Raw genomic sequence first — 22161 nt, 5'->3', positions numbered from 1 at the left:
AACACCAGGCTCGTGATTAATAATTAGGCCAGATATAAACCTCCCAGCACCTCTTCCCAGAACCACGCTGAGCTCTCGGCACATCCTCTTTACATATTTGCTCATCACTGACTGCTGGGAGCAGACACCAGCAACCCCGCAAACTGGAACGCTAGGAAGAAAAACGGAGCCTGGGCTCAAGGGGCTGTAGAGATTGATTTACAAGGGAAGATTAAAAGAGCTAAATCTGTGCTGCTTGACTAAACAACAACTAATGGGGGAGGGCTGGATCACAGACCACAGCCCCCCAGCGGGGCTGCCCCAGGCCCAGGGATGCTCCCCCTGCTCGTCACAGCACATGGAGCAGCACAGTCCCGCGGGACCCCCAGGACCCACGGCAGCTCCCCCTGAGCTGCCCCCCAAGCAGATGGACCCCCCGGCCACACTCCGCTCCCCCAGCCATGGACCAGTGTCCGCAGCAGCCGGGCCCAGCTGGAAGGGGGACAAACGGCTCATCTGTTCAGCTTGTTAAACAGGAAAATAAGGCTACAAACCAGGAATTTTAGGAAGGCATTAACTACTTACTAATAATTAAATCAAAATTAAATGTGAACAGAGGTGCACATTCCTTATTAAAAGCAATTAAACAGAAAGCACAGATACACAAATAAAAAATTACTCTGGGGCTAGAAAAGAAAGAAAATCAAATAAAAACTAGCCCGTAATAAAGGCACACTCTGTTTGCTTCAACTCATAAAGCCCAAGTTCATCAATTTTCTTTAAATATTAGCAACTTAATTAAATCTGCTTTTTTCCCTTTAATCCTCTCCTCTATCTAAAATAGATCTGTCCACATGCAGAAGTTTGTAACTAGTGCTGACCCCATAATTCTATTTAAAAAACCCAAAGAAATCCACATCAAACTGACAGCGGCCTCAGGGGAAATTACAGTTCAGAAGAAGGATTAGCTAGAGAACCCAGATTTTATGGAAGTGGTACTGGCCCTTCGAAAGCACGCGGAGGTGTGCAAGAGGCTTCCAGGGAGGGCAAGTCCCAGCCACAGCACAGGTGGCCACGAGCTCCGTGTGCAAAGGGGCTCCCAAACCCCGGGGCCAGCACGTGGCCACCCCAGGGGTCACCCCAACCTCTCCCAGTCCTGGGGTGCAATATCGACACGGAACGGTTTCCAGCACAGGCCGTTTAAGTGAGTGGGGTGGGTGATGCAGCGAAGGATGTGGGAGGGGGCTGTGAAATGAGTTACTTGTAGGTTCCTGGGCTTGTTTTGGAGAGGAGGTGGTTGCAAGGCTGCCTCTGGGGTCTGACACGGCCCGACGCCTCCAGCCGCTCCCCAGGGAGCCGTGAATTACCTGTAACTGCACGGAGCGGAGGAGCGCGGCTCGGAGCGTCTGCTGAAACGGACACAAATCATCACTGAAATCCCAGCTGGACCCTGGCCAAGAAGCCCATTTTGCAGCCTCCTCCAGACTCCTGACCAGACAGCTGAGGCCCTCAGACAGCCCTGCAAGGGCAGTTTCCCTGGGGAGAGCTCAGGCTCCCTGGGGCAGCTCGGGCTGGCCCCGACAGCCAGCGCGCCTTCATCAGCATGCAAATCGCATCCTCCCGACACCTGGGAGCCACGGGGCAACTTCTCCATAGCTCCCAGAGAACGACAAAGCCCAGCAGCCTCAAGACAAAATGCTCCTTCAGCCTCAGGACACCAGGAGCGGAGGGAGCAGAGGTCCATGTCCAGCCTGTCCACAGCCCAGGAGGCCACAAACCAGAGAAGGAGCAGGTTCCCAAGGACAGACCCAGTCCTGCCCAGCGAGGCACTGTAATCTTTTGCCAGCATTTCTCTCCATGGGGTGCACAAGCAATGGTAAGAGCCAGGACAACACGAATAACCATCTCCTTGCAGAGCATGGAGGCTGCTGGAGGGAGATGAGGGCTTTTCCAGCATGAGAAGCACTAACATGCTCCCCTGACCACTATCACACCTTCCCACAGCAGAACACAACGCTCTGGTTACAACAAACCCCAAACCTCCCAGAGCTTCTCCCTGGAAGTTCGTGGGTGCTGCTGCCCATGCAAAGCTCAGCAAAGACCTGGCCCTGGGAGCAGCAGGTGACATAGGGCAGATCCTCACCAGCACCCAGGGCTGCCCACAGCACCGGCCTGATGGACACAGCGCCTGGCCAGCCCTAAGAAAGCCATCACCAGTGTTGGCCTCCAGGGTCCCTCCATGCCCTGCACACCCACACCAAGCACCTTCCACACCATACTGTGCAAGCCAGCCTGAGATATATACATCCTGCAAAGTCCTTGCTCTGGCCACAAACCAGCAGGATTTCCATGCCACAGCTAGAGCAGGACATTGCCTCTGGCAGTCCCAGTCTGCAGAGACAATCAGCTGAAAAACAGCTGTGCAGGTCCAACAGAGCAGAGTCCTTCCAGGACTAGGAGGGAGCCACAGGGAGGGGCAACAAAACAAACCCCAGCACATCACCCCATGCAGAAAGGGCGACAGGACCAGGGATGGACCTTCTTCAGGGCTGCACCTATGGCAGCAACTGTGGGGCAGGAAGGCCCTTGGTGCTACAGGAGCACTTCAGAGACACGGCAGGGACCAGCACGAGCACATGGCCGCCCTGTTGACCCAGCCCAGTCTGCATATCTGCTCCAGCCCAGCAGGTCCTCCCACAGAACTGGGGCTGAATCTTCCCCACGGCCCCTGCAACACTGCACCCACCCCAAACACCACGGGAACCTAGCATACAACTGCAGGAACATCCATGTGAATTTTGGTGTGCTCCTGCCCCAGGGTCTCTGGGAGCACATTAACCTCACCCCCCCCCAGCAGGGACCAGCTCCTGCCACCCCAGTCCACAGAGTATTCTCAAACCAGGCCCCCAGGAGCAGCCTTCCTGCAGGCCCTTCCCCTGCCAGGCTCCACCGTACCCTGTGCTTCCACTGGTCTGCTCTGCCCCATGGAGACATCGGGTTTCCTTACCTTCCCCACGTACAGTGGCTCCGTGCCCGTGTACTCCTCCACCACAAAGAACTGATTCCAAACCCAGCCACGCTTCACTCGCCCAGCAGCCAGCAGCGCAGGGTCCGCCGGCTGCCCCAGGCCAGGTTCCTCCACAGCAGTGTGCATGGCCCAGGTCCCCAGCCCCTGGATGGCACAGAGCAGCAGCAGCATGGTCCATGATAAGCCCTGCAGACCCTTCGCCATTGCACTCTAGGAGGCTGCATGGGCAGGAGCTTTTGGACAGGCGATTAGCATCCTTTAAGGAAGAGGAGAAGGGAAGTCCACACAAGCACCTTGGGGCTCATCGGTCCACACAGAGCATCCCCATCCCTGCTGCATGCCGTGTTCTGCGGCTGAAGCGCTCCTGTTCCAGCAGGCTGGAGTCACATCTGTGACAACAGGCGTCCTGGACTGGCCGCTGCTAACACAAGAGCAGTCAGTGCTGGTGTCTCGCAGGCTGCTCCTGGGTCTCCAGAGAAGAGTCTGGTCGCTGGCATTTGTCCCCAAGGACAGAGCTGCACGGCTCCGCGCTCGGCTGCGGGTCTCGCTGGGGAGCGGGGTCACGCACAGCCTGCTGCCCGCCCCGCACAAGGAGCTCCGCAGCGGCGTGCGGGGCACAGGCAGCCACAACCGTCATCCACTGGCAGTGAAGGTAAGTTTTCCATGTAAGGTTTCACAGAGGAGTTAACAGGGGGAGCTGCTGTGGCCAACGTCTCCCTGTCCCGCGGTGGCCCTGGACTACTGAGCGAGGGGTCCAGCAGCACAGGCCCCTGTGCCGCACACGCCGTTCACAAGCCCATTTGTAACTCCCACCTTCAGGCACGTGACATCCCAGCACCTGGCGAAGGGTCCTCTGCCCAGCTGATGCCGGTCACTTCCATCCTCTGCTGGGTCACGCAGGGAGGTGCAGGGCAGCTGGCAGCATCCCCAGGAGCCTGGAAAAGGCCAAGGTGTCAGTGCCGGTGTGAGCGCAGGGCTCCGTGCTCCCCGTGCTGTGCCCGCAGCCTTGGTCAGCATCTCCCACCCTGCCCCAGTTTCCCCACAGCACAGCCTCACAGGCCCTGCCAGCACAGGGACCCCGGAAGGGAGGACAGGAGCTGCAGAGCTCTCATCTCTATGTACGTCTGTGCCAGCTGAGACTCCGAGACCGAGAAGCCCCTCTGTCGAGGGCACCTCACCACACCACCCGGCTTGCCAAGCGGAGTGAGGTCTGCTGCTGGCAGGGGGCCATTTGCTCATGTTCTCAAGGACTCCTACATAAAACAGAGCCCCAGGAGAGACCGTCACCAGCTGCTGAAGCCTCCCACTCCACCTACCCTGACACCCTCTCCTTGACATCCAGGCTACCCCACGCTGGTTTATAAAGCCCTGCCAGAAGCCTGGCAAAGTGGCAAAGCCACTGCCAGGGAGCAGTTCTGCAACCACTAAAGACCTCTGAACACACGGGGAGGCTGAAATAAAGCCAGCCTAATGGTGCTGATCTGGGCACCACAAGAAGCGTCAGCACGTGAGGGCTGGCAGGACGCAGCACGGTGCGCAGGGCACGCAGTCGGCAGCCACAGGGGCTCCGTCAGGGCAGCAAGACCCGTCCTCATTCCCTTGTCACACCATTTCACACCTGAGCGGCAGCTGCAAACTGCCCGTTTCCTCCATGACCCGACACCTCAAGCCACACACTGGAGCCAGCCCTGCAGGCCCGCAGGGATGGCACTGCCACAAATTCAGAAACAGGCATCATGTCTTTTCTTTCAGCCTTGCCAGAGTGACAGTGTTTAAATGGAAGTAGCTAAATCCTAAACAGTATCAATAAACCAGTAAAAGCAATAATTTAAATGCACACAGTAAAGCAAGGAAGGTAAGTGGAGGCCAGGGCGAGAGATGCGGCAGTGGGCGAGCAGAGCTCCAGCAGAGCTGCTCCCGGCTGCGGACACGCTGCCCACAGTTCCCAAGGCAACTTGCTCAGCCCTGTTGCATCGGAGCACTCGGCAGAGCAGCAGTGCCGGGAGAGGAGACCCCGCTGAGCACGCATGGGCTGGGCTGCCGTTGCTGTGGGAACCACAACCTTGTGTTTAGCATCTCGGCCATTACGCTGCTTTTTACATTGAACAGATTTCTCATGTTACTGCTATGCCTGAACTAATGTGGTTTGCTGGTGGCTGTCTCACGTGTCTGAAGTTTGGCTACCCTCAGCTGAGCTGTTTGCAGCAATGGAGGCAGTGCAACCTCTTTTGCCTTGATGCACCTCCAAGACACTCAGGTCCCAGACTGCAAAACCCATCTAAGCATCCTACTGTGAGCTCCAGCCCTTGGTATGCAGAGCCACCTGGAAACACTGACCCAGAGACACATGTGCAGCAAGGCTCATTGCCATAAACTGGGTTCCTCTCCACCCATAAATTCTCAGCCTGTTTCTCCTCCGTCACAGCTCAGGCCACAGCTATGGTCAGTGTCACATCTCAGTGTTCTGGATGTCACATCATAGACCTCTTCCAGGGGCAGCAGACCCAAGAGCCCCAAGTCCTGCTTGTGCCCTTGCAGCCGCAGGATCCAAAGTACCCCAGGGCTGCAAAGCACCACAGAAGGCCCCATGCACAGGAACCAAGACTAGCACATTTATTTCCTGGTGTTATTAAAGATCTTTCACCAACAGCTGGAAGCACCACTTGTCTCTGCCACACGTGAGCAGCGGAGCCATAAATAACCAGCAGGAGCTGCGGCTGTTGCAGGCAGAGCCAGCCCGCAGCGCAGCATCCTGAGCAGGCGGCAGCGTGTGCTGCGGCGCTCAGCACGCGTGTGCCCGCGGCAGCGAGCCCGGCTCCGCGTGCCCAGCGGGGAACGCCAAACCCTCGCACCGCCTCGGGCAGAGGGGGATGCCCTCTCTCCTGCTCCTCTTTCTTATCCCTGATTCCCAATTATCAGCACAACTCCCCCCGCCCCTCCCCACAAGAGCTTGTGCAGTTTGTCGGTGTGTGTTTGGCACAGCCATACTGTACATCATGTTGACAGTAGAAATTACATCCTGAGCTTATGTTTTACACTGTGCTCTGTCAGAACTCACCGCAGCCCAGTGAGCAGGACAAATTGAATAGCATCTCGTCCGTGTCAATATTTATTTCATTTTACAAATACAGGCTGATGCAGGGGAAAGCAGGCAGGGTGAGTGGGAAAACACAGGCAAACAACAGCACACAAAGGTAGCACAGCCCAATACAACATAGCCCTACACCTCCAAACTGTGCCCCAGGAGCACAGGGAGGTGACACCCTAGCCAGAGGCCAGCTGAGCCCTCAGGAGCTCACACAGCACTCCCTCTGCCTGCAGCTCTGCAGGAGGGACGGCCACTGCTCCTCAGAGACAAGCCCTCAGCAGCAGAAAACGCAGAGCTGCCCATCAGCTCCAAAAGGTGCAGCAGTGCAGAAGGAGAGCGCTCCCCCTCGACCCCATGCAGCCTGGACACGCTGCCCGGGCTGCTCAGCACCGCTCAGCGGAGCTGCAGGAACCACCGCCATGAGCACCAGGGCTGCTCCAGCTCCTCAGAAGAGCCACAAGGATGCTACAAAAGCTGCTGGGAGCAACGCAAGAGTACAGCACTGCTTGTGGCACTCTTGGGAAGGCAGAGCCACTGAATGAATATCAAGCACAAGACAGGAGTTCCCTAAAGCCAGGGCCTTCTGCTTTTCCACGGCACACCACACCCCAAAGGACACAAGGAAACGAGGCTGCAGCAGGAAGATTGCTGGTCAGAGACGACAGCTCAGTCTTGAGCCCCGTGGTCCTGGACACAGCCCTCAGGCAGCTCTGCAGGATGAGTTCAAACTGGGAGTATCGGTTACCCAGCTCCAGCCCCGTTACCCAGCAAAGACAAGGGAAGAGCAGCACGGCAGGGACAGGCTCCAGGGAGGGCAGCAGTTTCTGCCAGCACCTGCATGCAGAAGCCCAACCTCAGAGACGAGAACTGAGCTTGTGGACTCCAGTGGTGCGGGACAGTTGCTTCTCACGCTGTGCTCTCCACCAGCTTCCCAAGGGGCACACCACGCAGTGCCAAAGGGGGCTGGGGACGAGCTGTGCTGTGCCTGCATCCCAAGATCCGTCTTGCTGGCCTGGAACTGGTATCTCCCACCACAGTCCTGAAGAAGCCACATTGGTCCAGCACTGCTCTGTCAGCTTTGGCACCGAGCATAATTACTACACAGGGAGATGCAAGAGGCAGGTTGGAGGTGGATGTAGAGCACAGACACAGCCTTGTCAGCACTTTGCAGTGCTGCTTCCAACAGGCAGGACTACAACATCTTTGGAGACAGTCTAGGACAGGAATCAGATGGACAGAAGCTCCTGCTGGGCTCCGCAGTGAGCAGCCAGACACACCTCACTGCTGGAGCGGCAAGAAGAGCACAGCTTCACACCAGCTCCTTCCCCACACATGCAAGTCTATTTGGAGACCCTCTCCAAATAGTGAGGCAGACATCCAGCACTCACCAGGCTCCTCTACCCTCTGCCCAGCACCTCCTGACCCCAAAGTGCCTTCACCTGAGAGCTCAGAGGGCAGCTCTGCCATCTCCTGCCTGCAGCAGCAACAGCAGAGACCGGGGGGCCCAGCACAGGGTCCAGCACCATCCACACCAGCCAGCTGTGTCAGCCCTAAGGAACAGCTGAGGCAACGAGCAAGCACAACAGGAGACCGGGGGACACTCTGCACCCACGTGGAGCCCACCCGCCCCATCCCCGTGCGTGGGCGGCACAACAGCCCAGCTTCAGACAGACCCCGCTGCGAGATGAGGCAGCGGAAAGCCCGCAATTACTTCAAGAGCAATTCTTCTCTAGCACTGCCTACAGCGCAGCACGCAGTATGTAACCACATCTCCTCCTGTTAAACAGAATTCAAATCCACTTAATGCGCCTTTTCCTGCGAAAAGGAACGTCTGGCTAGAGAACGCTCCCAGTATCTGTTGTGAGTAGGTTACACCAGCATGGCAAGGCTGCTGCAAAGTTTTACGATGGTTCACAGTCTCCAGACCTAGGGCTAAGACATGAACTCAGGCTCTCTGGACCTTGCTTTCTCTACTGGATATTGTAAGACAAAATAAGGCAAAGACACTTCTTTCTTTTATGAACTTCTCGAAATCTAGAGATGAGGGAGGAGGCAACCTTGCCACACATAAGATACTATCAGCTCCAGACTAGGCCACATGGCAAGGAACCAACATCCCACACCTACCTCTGACTATGCACCTTCGTACCACACCAACCCTGGACCGCTGCACCATGACCAAGCACCCACCTGCATCCCTGCAACTTCTCACATCTTCCCTGCCATCCAAGAGGCATTTTACACCTACCCCTTTGGGCTGGACAACAGAACAGTCAAGGCATCCAACCCTCAGTCTTCTGCAGATGTAACACACTGGAGTCCAACCCCACAAACCGGCTGCTGCTCCAGCTCCCTCTGCACCACCACAGTACCCACCGCCACCACGAGCAAGTGTCTTTGGCTGGAATACATTAACATGCATTGCTAATTGTGTCAGGAACATCAGCACTGGGGAGGGTGAAGGTGTGGGACACCCACTCACACCAAGACAGTGACAGTCACAGTCACTGCTCTGCAAGGTCCCATTCCACAGCAGATGCCATCAGTGATGGGGCATTTAATGCCCAGTGTTGGGATAAAACAAAGCTGGACAATGTGTCAGAATACTGTGGTACCACAGAGCAACTGCAAGCTAGGGAGGTTCTTGTCACTGCAAGCTCTGGAACCCTCCCAGCATCCTGCTGAAATGCATTCTGCAGAAGTCATATTCTAGTTCTGTGTCCCTTCCAGAAACTCAACACATTTTGCCAATCGAGTGAAAGATGGCGAGGGATATTGGTCTGGATGGCACAGAGCATCACCGCCTGTAAAAGTGTTGGAGATAAGAGGCCAAGGGATTCGAAACTGTAGAGGTTTTTGAAAGAGGATATGTAGATCACTTTCATTTTTACTTATGCAGTGAAAGGCTTGTGTAACCAGTTACTGGATGAACACATCCCAGGTGCAGGTCCAGACTGTGCAAAGCAATGTTTGATGCAATCTGCCTTTTAGTAAGTCTTCAGCCCTGATATAGCGTGCAGAAGACAGGCAGATAACGATAAAATCAAGTTTTCTCACTAACATCACGCTAACCTCAGCTTCGACAACAGGGCAAAAAGCCCATTATACTTGATAAAAGTTTAGTTGTGCTCGTTCTCAAAGCAAATTTCTGGGTTTCCTCTTCCTGTTTCCTCGGAATTATGTTCCCAGCAAGGGACTTCTTCCTCTGCTTTTCTTCTCAAGTAAACTTGCACACACTCCCGGTAGATTTGTTTTTCCAGAGGAATTTCTACCTACACAATGCTCAGAACTGTATGACTAAACATCCATTTTCTCTCTTATTTTTAAGTTGCTTTAATTATTGTCCCCTTTGATGCTGCCTTGAAAAAGTCTATTAGAAGAGCACAACCACTGTCAGAGCAGGAGCTATTGACAACCTTTTGACTTCTCATGCTCAGTCACTTTCTGCTATCAGACACACTGGGAGAAAGAGTATTTGTTTGGAAACAAGTATTTTCGAAGTTCAGGAGATTTTTTTTTTCCTCCAAATCTTCTTTAGTCCAAGTTTCAAAGAAATTTTAATTGCAAAGAAAATCTCAAAGTCTGCCTTAGGGAAGAGGGTTTTACAGCCATAACGGTCTCGCTCTGCAGCAATTCTTTTCCAAATATGGAATTTTCATGCTTTGTCTACGTGAATACAATACTTTTAATTTTCCTTTAAAACCAATCTTGGAGAGGAGGCAGAAGAGCAGGCATGTTTCTGTGGCCCTGAATACAGACACGATTCCCTCTGCCCAGGCTGGGAGAAGCAGAGTGCTCAGAGCTGCTCCGTGCCCAGCACAGCTGCAGGAGCCCATCGGGCAGAGCCAGCTGTGCAGCCGGGCCAGCACATCTGCACCAAGCACGAGCAGACGGCCACAGCTCTCAGGAGGCTCCGACTCGGCCTCGGGGACAAACTGCTGTCCCAGCTGAGCACGCAAAAGCTCCGCCATAGAGTGCCAAAGACGCAAGCCAGAGCAATGGGTGAAGCCCGAGGATCGCTCTCCATGTCCAGAGCCCAGGAACTGCTTGAGCCCAGAGACAGCAGCCACTTTCCCCTTTCCAAATTTCACCCTCTGAGCCCTTGAGCGCACCAGATCCCTGCCAACTGTTCCACACAAGCATTTGCACAACCCCTCCATTGCACAGCAGCTCTGTGAGCCCCAGACCAGTCTCTCCTGCTCCCTGGACATTCCCGTTGCTCCTCTCAGGACCCTGCTAGCTGGGGTGAACAGAGCTGTGCAGGGAAAGCTCCAGGGCTCAGAGCAGGTCTTCAATTGTAGCATCTGGACAGGCAGCCACATCTGAAAGTCAGCCCCTACAGGCACCCTGTAGTGTCAGAAGTTGCATTCCCAACATCTTTTTTGTGCCACTACCTCACGAGGAGCCAGAAATGCTCCCACACAGCACAGCAGAGAAACCCCTTGAGCCGATCCCCAAGGCACAGACCGGGGGCACACGGGAGCCACCATCACCCCCTCTGTCCCCCCCAGTGCCAGTTCTCGGGCGCTGCAGGGCAGCAGAAGCAACAAGAAAGGAAAGGCACGAGCATCAGGCTGCCCAAAACTGGGCGAGGGGAGTCGAGGCTGACAGCCCAGACAAGTGAGCATCTGCATAGGAGGTAAAGGACCGATTTTAATAACTAACTAACTAAATAAATAAAGGAATTCTTACACTTTGACAAATGTGGAGGGAATTGGGTTCTTTTAAGCAAATGTTTGGCAGATGCATGAATTATTTATCACTCAATATTGTATGATTAAATGGAAAATTTAAGATGTTCATAGCTTTCTTGTCTGCAACTTTCCACCTCCCCCGGAAGGCTCCCCAGATTCCTACAGAGAATATCAAGTGGGTATTATCCTGAGCCACAAGGGTTCAAAGGAACTTCCTTCAGTCTGCTGCTCAGGGTTCAAGGTCAAGCTCAGATCCAGTCCTCTGGTTCAGTAAATGCTACAGCAGGCACCTTTCAGGAAGGTCTCGCTGCTGCTCACTCCTCTTCCCTGTGCATTTTAATCCTCTTGGCAATTTTGTCCCTGGAAATCTCTTGGTCCTCGTGACAGGAGACATGTGACTGCTCTTTACAGAATGCATGAGAGCAGCACACTGTCATTCTGAGACAAAACCAGAACTTTTCTCCAGTGTAACAGGACAATCACGGTGTGCACAGCCCAGATGAGAAGCAGGCTCCAGCTTACTGTTGCAGGTACTTTAGGCCAAAAGCAGCTTGGAGAGGCAAGTGGCTTCCTCAGCACCTCAGGACAAGGTCTTCAGCAATAAACAACTATCAGAAAGGTGGAACAATCAGAATAATTAATCTCTTTAACGCCGATTTCAGCCTGATCTTTCGCACTTAAGAAAACTGTTACAATGATTTTCTTCTTTTCAGAGGAGCTCATTAAAAAAGAATTAGAATCAAGATAGAAAAACAGGTAAGAAAATTATTTCTGCGACAATATCTTGCCAAAATCCGCTGCTCTGCACCTGCACTCCTTGTCCTCCCAGACTTGCCCCGTTGGCTCCTGTGCCACAGCCAGAGCAGCACGTCCCTCCCAGGTGCACCATCGTCTCCATCAGCCACCACCTGAGCAACACCATCCTGCCTAAACATGAGCTGTCTGGCTCTGGCCTCACACCCTCCTGCTCTCCAGAAATTCCTGAGAAAATACACTGGGGAGAAAGGAAGGAACCTTGGTACCACGGAAATTCAGGAACCTGGAGCTGAATGTTGCACAGCCTCATCCCCCCAAAAGGAAGCCAATATGCTTTGCTGAGATGCAGCATTGCTCAGAAAAATTCACCAGTTAGTTGGCAGAAATCCCTGGAAGCTGAGTCTCCTACGCAGGTAGCACATTATGGCCAACTCTCTGAGCAGAAGCAGCCCAGGAACAAGCGGCTCTTCTCGGTGGCAAACAATGATAGGACAAGTGGTAATGGGATCAAGCTGGAACACAAGAGGTTCCACTTAAATTTCAGAAAAAACTTCTTCTCAGTAAGGGTGACAGACACTGGAACAGGCTGCCCAGAGAGGTTGTGGAGTCTCCTTCTCTAGAGACATTCAGAACTCGCCTGGACATGTTCCTGTGCGACCTCACCTGGGCATTCCTGCTCCAGCAGGGGGATTGGACTGGATGATCTTTTGAGGTCCCTTCCAATCCCAAACATACTGTGATACTGTGATACTGTGATTCTTGAGAAAGGGCACCCCAGCTTCACGGACCCAAAAAGGCCTCTGGATGGTCACCCAGGCAGAGACTCGTTCACAGCAAACCCGCCTCCCCTCTCAAAGCACAACCAGGAGGAACCTGACGCTCTTGCTGGGCCAGGGACCCACACGCTGGAGCAGACGGGCAGGGTCCTAAGAGAGCAACCTGCACGGCGCACCATTCACCACCGAGCCGCAGGTAACGGCTTTCTCCAGCCTACAAGAGAATAAAAGATTATGACCTTCTTGTAGGCAACTTGCAGACAATAGCAATAGGCTAAACTTTGCATTCAATCATTGATGATAAATGCATTAGTTATTTGGAATAATTTGAACACTTCCCCTCTGCCCCTCTGGGCACACAGCTGAACGCAGATCCGTCCCAACACCAGAGCTGTGCAGGCAGAGGACAGGAGGTGACAAACCCGCTTCCCCAGAGGGACCAGCGGCTCAGGGATGGGAACCCCTGGGGACAAGGACGGGGATGCTCCGTCCCCCAGGGCCTTGCGTGGCAGAGCAGCTACACACAGCCGCACTACAGACAAAACTTCACTTGAATGCAAAACCAGCAGCTTTTAGCATCCTGTCTGGTAGAATCAAATTTTTATACCCTTCCATGCCTGGTGAATTCTGTTCACAAAGAACAAGAAAAAAGGAAGTAAAAGCCTTAATAAATGCTAGAAGAGCAGGGAGCTCACACCAACTCCCAGCCCAGCGTAGCTCCTGGATAATCTAGGCAATAGTTTATTTTTCTCTTCAGTATCATTTTCCCAGCTTGATGTCTACTGTCGCAGTATGATGGTTTCACCCCATTAGCCTTGCTTAAAAAAGTGATCCCAGGACTGTGAGTGTTATTGCCCACATAAATCAGGAGGCTTTGAATACGGAGCACCTTTAAATAAACAGCTGATGGAAGTGAAGTTCCGGGATCATTATTAATAGCTTTTCATTTCTGTGTCCGCTGTGCTGTGACATTCTTTCCCAGCAGAAAGCCTCTGCTTCCTATCCCCAGTACATCTGATCCCCTGAGTCCTCCAGTCAGAATGAATGACTATACCTCTGTGTTAATTGCATATCCCGTTCCACAAACTGAATACTAATATTAACTAGCAAGAGGAGGAGAGTTTGCAGACCAGGAGCCCTGGTCCTCCCGCTTGCCCCCAAGAAAAGGCAGATCCCATCTCTTCCAGATCACACCAGTAGCCGCTACAGCAGGCGAGAAGGTCCTGCTCCATTTCTGGAGCCTGCCCCGACAGACACGGGCTCCCTCCACCACACTTCTCACGTAGCCCCAGCAGAACCCTGCCCACCGCTCCACATTGTGAGCAGCTCCTGGCTGAGTCCAAAGGGACAGACGCAGCCCCACCACGCAGCCCCGTCAGTACTTACAGGTCCCGTTCAAAGACTTTACCTGGCCAGATGCAGTTTATTTTTCACCCGTGTGCCTTGTCCAGGGAGGAATCTCTCTCCTTCTCCACCTCCACAGTCGGGGTCCCTCAGGCGGGCACACAGCAGCCATGGGCAGACGAGAGCTCTGAATGGCACGGGCAGGTCTAAGGGCAGCAACCGCCGACACCAGAAAGGCAAATCGCACCTTCCCCTCTGCCGGGGTGAAGGGCCCGGGATGGGACAGCTGGGATTTAACACCTCACCAAGAGGGACCCCAGCCAGCGGCTCCGACCCTGCTCTGCTGTCTGCTGCCAGCGCTCCCAGGCTGGATCTCCAGTATCTTCATCCCTAGGGCCCAAGCAGAGTTGCCAATGCTGCTGCGGCAGCAAATGACAACCACCCCCAGCTCTGTGGCCCAGAAGAGAGACCAAGTTTCTCCTGGGAAATGGCGTTCAGGCTCTCTGAGCCACTTTGCCCAAAGAAAGGAGCAGCCAGTCCTGCCGGCAGCCAGTCCCAATGCAGCTACCGGTGTAAGGGTGAGCACAACGGCTCCGCAGTGCCCAGCAGCGCCCGGCCGCAGCTTTACGGCCCCTGCTCCTTCTGCCCTTTGCTGCACACAGACAAGAGCTGGCGGTCCTGCACCCCACTCCCTGTTTCATTTTACTGTTCTTGAGTAACGACACCACATACAAGTCATGCTGCTCAAACAGAATACACAGAGTACGCAAATATGCCAAAATGCCTGCTGCTTCAGTGACCTTTGCTGTGTATAAATCAGAAGGGTTGCAGACAGCAGCAAACTCCAGAACAGGTGATGGCTTTTGGCTTTACCACCTGCTGCTTGCTCTGTCCCAAATCCAGCTCTCAGCAGGGAGATTCAGGACACAAGCACGACACAGGCTTAACAAGAGGGTCACCTACGAGGGCACCAAAGTGGAAGTAAGCACGAGAAAACTGTGGCGTGTGGCTGAACAAAGCTGAAAGAGATCCCTACAGACAGGATGCACCCATCTTGGAGGACAAAAATTAAAGTGCTACATCTGTCTCTCTATTTCAGAGTCCTTCCCTGGCTGGAGTCTGAATCATTGATATCACGATGGACTAGCACAGCAGAGTCATGTCCTTAGGACAAATCAACAAGAACCCCCTAGGTTTCTGGACATGATTTCTGCAAGCCAGACACAGTACTAGCCTTCCCTCTGCAAGAAACTCTGACCACTTTAATCAGGTGAAAAAAAGAAAACAAACCAACTCCTCCTTCATCCCCTCCAGCATTGTATCTGCAGTCTGGGGGTCGGCGTCCAGCAGCCACACAGGCCCCTTAAGCAAAGGAAATGTAGCAGGCACCACATATGCAAAACAAGACAGCTTTAGCGTGTCACTAGAAACGCTGCTTTCCAGCCACCAGACTTCAGCATCTCATTGAAGCATCAGCTCTCAGCAGAGGCCAAATGTGCAAATTGCAGTTGAAAAGATGAATATTTCTGAAAGCTCAAAGCACATGAACACAGCAGACTACAACGGAATCTGCAAGTAGCTTCATTTTAATGTCACTACCAAACCAACAGCACAATGAGGAGGGGACAGACTGGGAGCTCTGGGAACAGCCACTCTGCTCAGCACAAGTGAAAAAGGGAGATTAATTGGCCAATTCCTCCAACATGCATAAGGGTTCAGGGCTCTGGTGTAAAACTCCATCAAACAAGACCAGCATCTTTACTTTGGACACTCCAGCATGGACACAGGATATAGCATGGGGTTTTATACAGGTCACATTCCACAATCAAGCCCTTTGCCTCTGCCAGTCCTGGCAACAGTGAGACTATGAGAATATTCTCTCTCCAGCACGCAGGCTTTGAAGGGTCTTTCCTGATGTATCTGCACAAAGCAGGGACCTTGGGGCCTTGCATGTAGGTTTTAATGTTATTATTATGAAAAGGAATAAAGAGGGACATGGTGAAGTAAGAGGCAGCAAAGCAGCCCAGGGAACAAAGGGAGAAAGAGAGATTACAGTATCAACAGGGAGGACAGAAAAGCAAGTGGAAAAAGTGCATGTGAAAGAATAGAGCCAAGGAGAGGGATCCACACACGTGAGGCGGTTGGACCGTGCTGGAACACGTGAGTACGCGCACACAGGAGGGGGCACGGGAACCCCCGCAGGCAGGTGCCATCGTTCGCAGCTCTGGGCTCTCCAGACCTGCTGCACATTTGCAGCCCTGTACCGCTTCAGCAAGGGGCCTCCCCAGGAACCTCCCCGTGCAATGGGACCTAATCTCCCCATGCAGCTCACAGCCCAACAGCCACCAGGGACTGGTGAGAGTGAAAGATCTTCACATCCAACAAAAGTGAAAGCAGCTGGCCCTTGGTACCCTCACCAGGGTGCCCACCCTTTCCCAAAGCAGTTCCATGCCTGAGGGGGAGAACGGGCAGCACACACACAGACACACTCCCTCCTTCCCAAATGCAAACGTGGCTTCCTCTGCTCACACACCTTGTCTGTTCGCACCCTGCTCCCTCCATCACTGTACTGCAGACCCTTGCTGGTTTTCCCCTTATTCCCTGGGCTGTTTCACTCTCCACACTCCGCTCTTGTTCATTTTATGACAATCACACTAGAACTCATGCACACAGCCCCAAAGTCCCAGTGTGTACCTGAGCAGGAACAGGCCCATCCAGAGCCCAGTACCACCAACCCCACGATACAGACGCACAAGCGCTGAAACCCTGAACGGCACACACGCCCAAGCTCCAGCCATGTCCCATTGCTCCCAACACCACAGGGTGAACACTGGACTGGCTGAAGCCTACGAGGCTGAAGTCACCAGGAGCACCACAGGTCCCCCCCAACCAACCACCCTTCTTAGGCTGCTGGGTGGACAGCAGCCTTGGGCCGGGTCTGGGTGCCCGCAGCCAAGAGTGTCCAGCCAAGAAGCCGCTCTCCCCCATGCTGGACTCAGAGCTTTACACATCCCTGGCTACTCACCTCTCCCACCAGATCTCACAGTGAACTGACACCAAAACTCACACCTGAACATGGAGTCACTGTAATTCAAAAACAGGGTAACAAGACACAGCTGCACTGAACAGATCTGATATCAAACTTCTCAGAGGTTCCAGACTGAGCCAGACACAAGTACTGCGGCTGTGCCGTCCTCAGCCCCCGTGGTGGGGCACACCAAAAGCATTAGCTCATGAGACAGCTTTCCTCATCCTGGTGCAAAGAAGCACAGATAGACTTCACACACAAAAACATATGAACTTAAACACTTCACGCACCAGCTAGAAAAGGAGAAACAAAACCTGTAATTGTTATTACTAAATATACCTGGGAGGCACCAGATAGCACAGTGATGGACTAGAGAAAGAAAAGATAGAGATGAGTCTCAGTACCAGTCCTTGATCGCTCACAAGGGAGACGCACGTGTCGCCTTGTGGAAGCCAGGACCAGACATTGTGTCCTGCCTCTGCCTAAGCCCAGCTCAGCTGTGGTTTAAAGAAAAAGCCTTCCAGCCTGGTGCTTCATGGTCCCTCCCTCTCATTTCTATTTCACAGCAGCTTCTCACAACCAGGACAGTGCTTGGTATAAGCAACACAGACTCAGCTGCAGGATTTTCTGGCTCTGGAACAGCCTGAGGTTTGGAAAAAGCCTCGCTAGAAGCACCAATCCTGACTGGAGCCTGTGCCCAGGGCCCAAAGTGAGATACTCAGCAGCAGCCGCAGCCCCAGGGTGGTCACAGGTCAGGTCCTGACCTGCCAGCTGGGATGGACTGAAGCTAATTCACACATGGCAGCAGCGCTGCTGGCCACGTTCACTGCCAGAGCAGAGGCGGACAGACTGAGCCTGCTCCAAACACATTAGACAGAAAGCAGCGGCACAGTGAGAAGCTGCCACTCCTTGCACAATGCACTGAGACTCTCGATCCTGGGATGTGAGCTCACATCTCTTGTCCTGGAGCAGCCCAGCACCACCAGCTCACCCGGCTGGGTGAGCCTCCCAGGGAACCACTCCCCACCAATCTCTAATTCCCCCGAGCACATCAGCACTCCAGGGGCAAATCCAATTCAAGCCTGAACTGATGGTTCCAGCATCCTTCCCAGCCAGATGTGAGTCTCCCATTGCACAAAAATGTAAACAGCTTTTTCAGACAAAATCCATAAATGCTCACCTGTGGCTGCTGCTCCAGCGGGGGAAGCTTCAATGCTTGCATTTCACTTCATGCCTCAATCGCTTTGTGGTACCAAGGAAGGGAGCAGCATTGTCTACCAGAACAACAGCCAGTCCTCTAGTAGGACTAATGGTGTCAGACTTCACAACCCCAGCTCACAGGCTCTTGTCTGTCTCAGCTAATCCATTGCCAAGCCCTGGGCAGGGCAAAACAAGGCTGTGTCTACATCTGCCGGGTCAGCCACAGCCCCTGCTCACCCATCGCAGAGCGGCAGCCCCGCTCTGTCCTGTGCCTGTGCCCACCCAGCAGACTGCGGCACTGGCACCAGCTCCTGCCATCCCTGCCACGGAGGCTGTTCACATCTTGTATGGCCACCGCAAGCTGGGCCAGACCAAACCCACCCCAGGGTACACGCAAGAGATGAACTTGGGTGGCAACGCAGAGAGGAGGGATTTGGTAAAGACATGGTCACTCCTCAGCCTCGGTGAGACCAGCAGAGCCATTGCCCAGTGAAGGATCCTGGTTCTCATCTCACCTCTCACAGCACCTTTCAAATTAATTTGTTAATTGGCATGTCAGGCTGTGCATATGAAACGAGGATGCATGGCTCCCTCTGCCGGCACGCGGCCCCAGGAGGAGCCCCACGTCCTCTCCTCACCCAAACTCGGGGAGCAGCCGGGCCGCTCCCTGCCTTTTACTGCAAAAAGAATCACTGGGGAACAGCCCAGGAGCGCTGTAGTGAGCAAGTGCTCAGCTGACTTCTAAAGGTTTAAGCAGGGACGTAATTGTTTAAGGACTCTGCTGATGCTCAGCTATTCCTACCTGCCTGCTATCAAAAGGTTCGGCTGTATTTCATAAGTGGGAAGGCATCCAACCTCAGAAAGCTGGTCAAGTCCAGTTCCTGAAGGAACTTCTCACCTGTACCTCTCACCTTCTAGACTCCAGTGACAGGGAAACAATTCCCTCTCCCACACATGCACAACACCATCACCAACAGCCACAAGCCTTGTCAGGGCCGTAACAGGGGAAAAAAAGTGTTTGCACACGATTAAAAAAAGGAATAGTGAAAATCCAGAATGATCCAAGGCCAATAGTAACACTGGAGTTCAGCAGCAGGTGAGGAGGGAGGAACAGTGTCCTGTCCCAGGGTAACAAACTCATTTGCCCATCTCAAACTGCTCTTCTCTAGAGAGGGTGACAGGGTGCTGGCTGCGGAAAGCAGGAGGTGCTCTGGTCTTAGGAGACACTTTTAATGACAAGGATTACTGGAGAAACAGCATTTTGGGGATTTGGGATTCCGGGAAGCAGCTGCAGTAGGAGCAGAGGGAGATAATCCCAGTGTCACAGAGCAAGATGCAGGGAAGCAGAACAGGGAGGGAGGCAGCATCCCCAGGCACATGCAGCTGAGCACCAGGCTGCAGGGAAGGGAGCTGCAAGGACCAGAGACACAGGTGCCACCAGCAGAGGCTGCGCTGACGTCCCCAGAGCTGCTGGGGGACAAGGCTTCCCTGGCTGCCCACCACACCTGCAGCACACATGGGCTGCATGCTATAAGGTATTGGAGACAGCTCATCGCAAGAACAGGGTCTCTCCTGTCTGGCCAGTATCAGAACCATACTGCATGCTCCTGCTCTAACTCAGTCTTGCAATCAAAACCTCAGGGAAATGCTAAATTACCAAAGTAGTGTTTAAACCCCGTGCTTGCTCCTGCAGCTGCTGTTTCCAAAAGTCTCACAAGCTCACTCTGCTGGGTGTACACACCTTTTCCCATCCACGTGCCCACCACTACTGCTTGTACACAAGGGCTTCTGCTAGAAGGAGTTTAAAGCATTTTAGGCTCCATTTATTGCCCAAGATGTTTCTATGGTGACTCCCTTCACATCCCATCATTGGCTGCAGAAAGCTTCTGGCCATCAACAGCTTCAGGTGAGCTGAGGGCCTCAGGCTTCAAGTCACCTGCAGTTGTTAATGCCACCTGCTACAGTTAATTAGCAAGAGATTAACAACCCACCTGAAGTGGCAATGGTAGCAAATGGAGAGGAGTTTTCCTTTGCATTCCAAGCAACAAAGAGCAGTAGGGGTATCTCCAAAAAGGTGTTGGGCAAACAGTTCTGCTTTCATGATTCCTGGGAAGGACTTCTGGATCAGCAAGGCTCACACAGCTGCTGCAGCCCAAGCACAGGACCCCCCGGGCAGTGACTGGCCCTGACACACGGCCTCCCAAACCACGGCAGGAGCTCTTGGCTCTGCTTGGGGAGCAGCTGGTTAAATGATTCCACAGGGCAGCTGCAGATCCAGCATGGCCTCCAGCACACCCACAGCTTCCATCATGAGCCACTCATGGCCACAGTCAGCGCAGTGACTGAGCAGCTGAGGCGGGCAAGGCTGCTCTCCACCTGCGGAGCAGCCCCACACACAACAGTTGATCGCAGCGTTCACAGGCACCTTGCCCAGGGTCTCGGTCCTGCGGTGCGTGAGCTAAGGCACAGCTCTCACAAGACATCCGAAATTAGGAAATGTAGCACCGAGTCCAAACTGAATGAGCTCTGTTGGGCTTGTTTTTCCAGGCTCTTTGATGGCACTGCCAGGGTGAGGGGCAAGAAGCGAGTGAATGCAGAATGGGACCCAGCAGAGAGGAGGCAACTCAGATTTCCCACAGAGGAGAGAAGCTGGGTGGGATGGGGAATCCAGAGAAGGGCTGCCAGTTGCTGAAAATATGTCATTGGGTTGCAATGAGTATTATAATCGTCATGTGTTCAGTGAGCTGTCCTGAGATGGGGCACTCAGCAGACAGGAACCACTTTCTGAAAGTACCTTGATTTTCCTCACTGCCTGTAGGTTTAGCAGCAGTGAATGATCCAGTCCCCACCCAACTTTGGGCTGGGAGCCTTCCCTAAGCCCAAGGGCACAACTACCCCCACTCTCAAGGAGAACAAGGTGGGTTCCCCAGCTTAACACCCTCTGTCCTCCCCCTTTTTGTTCAAAGAGGCCTTGCAGAACCTCAGGGGAGGTCCACTTTTGCTACCCAGGCATCGCACTGTAGAACCAGCACTAAAGTGCCATCCAGCAACCCTTCCTCAACAAGATAGCACAGGAGGGTATCTCTTCTCAGCCACGGCATGAAAGACAATGGAAAGAAAGAAGAATGGAAACACAGAGCCAGACTAAGTAAAGTCTGGACTAGCCCCTGAAAACAGGGTTGTTGCAAAGGATGTAATGTGCTGTATTCCTTTTATAGACTTTGCAAATAATAAAAAGTGATCGTTAAATGAAAAAGAAATTGTGAACGAGGAGAATGGGTCTCTGCAGTGGCTCCTGGCAGGAACAGAGCCAAGCCCAGGTCCCTGGAGGAGAAACGAACCCACAAACTGGATGGAACCGCAGACACTGATGCCCCACGGGGCAGGTAGTGGCACCCAACCCGTGCCAGGTGAACGGGTGAGTCCCAGTCCAAACCCGTCACGAGTTCCCCATACACCAGGTCTGCACAGGAGCAGGGGAGGCTGATAGGCAACAATTTCCCACCCAAACCCAGCCACAAAGACCCAGCTTATCTGCTGGGGTGGAGCAGAACGGCTCCAACCTCCACATCGGCCACCCCTCCAGCAACTCAATAAACTGGTGGTGGTTGAGACAAAAGACCCAGCGAGCACCGTGTCCACCTCCCACCGCAGGCAACGGATCTTGTTGGGACTCACACCCACCTAATCTTTACATGTAATTTTTCAGGAAAGCTGATCACTCAGAATGTCCTGTGCCTCAGGATACGTGTGGACTTATCTGCAGAGAAGTGTCATTGCTTGTAAACCCAAACACAGTTGCATAACCATATGGTTAAAAGATAACGACACAAATTCATACATCATTGTATTCTTAAATACAAATATTGTTTAGCGACCTGATGTCGACAGAACACAAGTATCATCATGATATTTCTTCTTCAATCTGTTTTTCTTTACATTTCAAGTAAGGGCTTTCAGAATATAAAAATAATTATTTGAAAAATATGTAATAATACTTTAAAAGAACAACATCATATCAAATCCCACCTAAAGTCCAGGTTTGTTTCAAAGCATCCTTGAACAATCTAATGTTTCTAACAAAATAAAGTCCACGGGTAGCAAAAGGGGTTTCAAACAAACATTCCCCCACAATATTTGCAACAAAATTTTCTACTATGGACTAAAGATTAGGAGAAGGAAAGTACAGTTTTCTAGGAAAGAAAGCCTGCTAGCTCAATATAATTTTCAAAGTGCAAAATCCAAAAAGCTGATCAGACAATATACAC

General features: G+C 53.1%; 1 protein-coding gene across 2 annotated transcripts in view; it reads right to left on the bottom strand.

The window, feature by feature from the left end:
• CDH22 (cadherin 22) overlaps window positions 1-22161 on the bottom strand; it is a 73674-nt gene that overhangs the window by 49224 nt on the left and 2289 nt on the right. For both annotated transcript variants that reach the window (XM_082065678.1, XM_082065679.1), the window contains exon 2: window positions 2987-3942. In XM_082065678.1, the coding sequence (XP_081921804.1) occupies window positions 2987-3211 (225 nt within the window). In that variant the 5' untranslated portion in view covers window positions 3212-3942. The remainder of the gene's footprint in view (window positions 1-2986; window positions 3943-22161) is intronic.

Source organism: Streptopelia decaocto (genome assembly GCF_964273445.1).
Source record: "Streptopelia decaocto genome assembly, chromosome: 14".
NCBI classification, from domain to species: domain Eukaryota; kingdom Metazoa; phylum Chordata; class Aves; order Columbiformes; family Columbidae; genus Streptopelia; species Streptopelia decaocto.
Note: the sequence above shows the minus strand (reverse complement) of the source record. Positions and strands in the feature narration are given on the sequence as shown.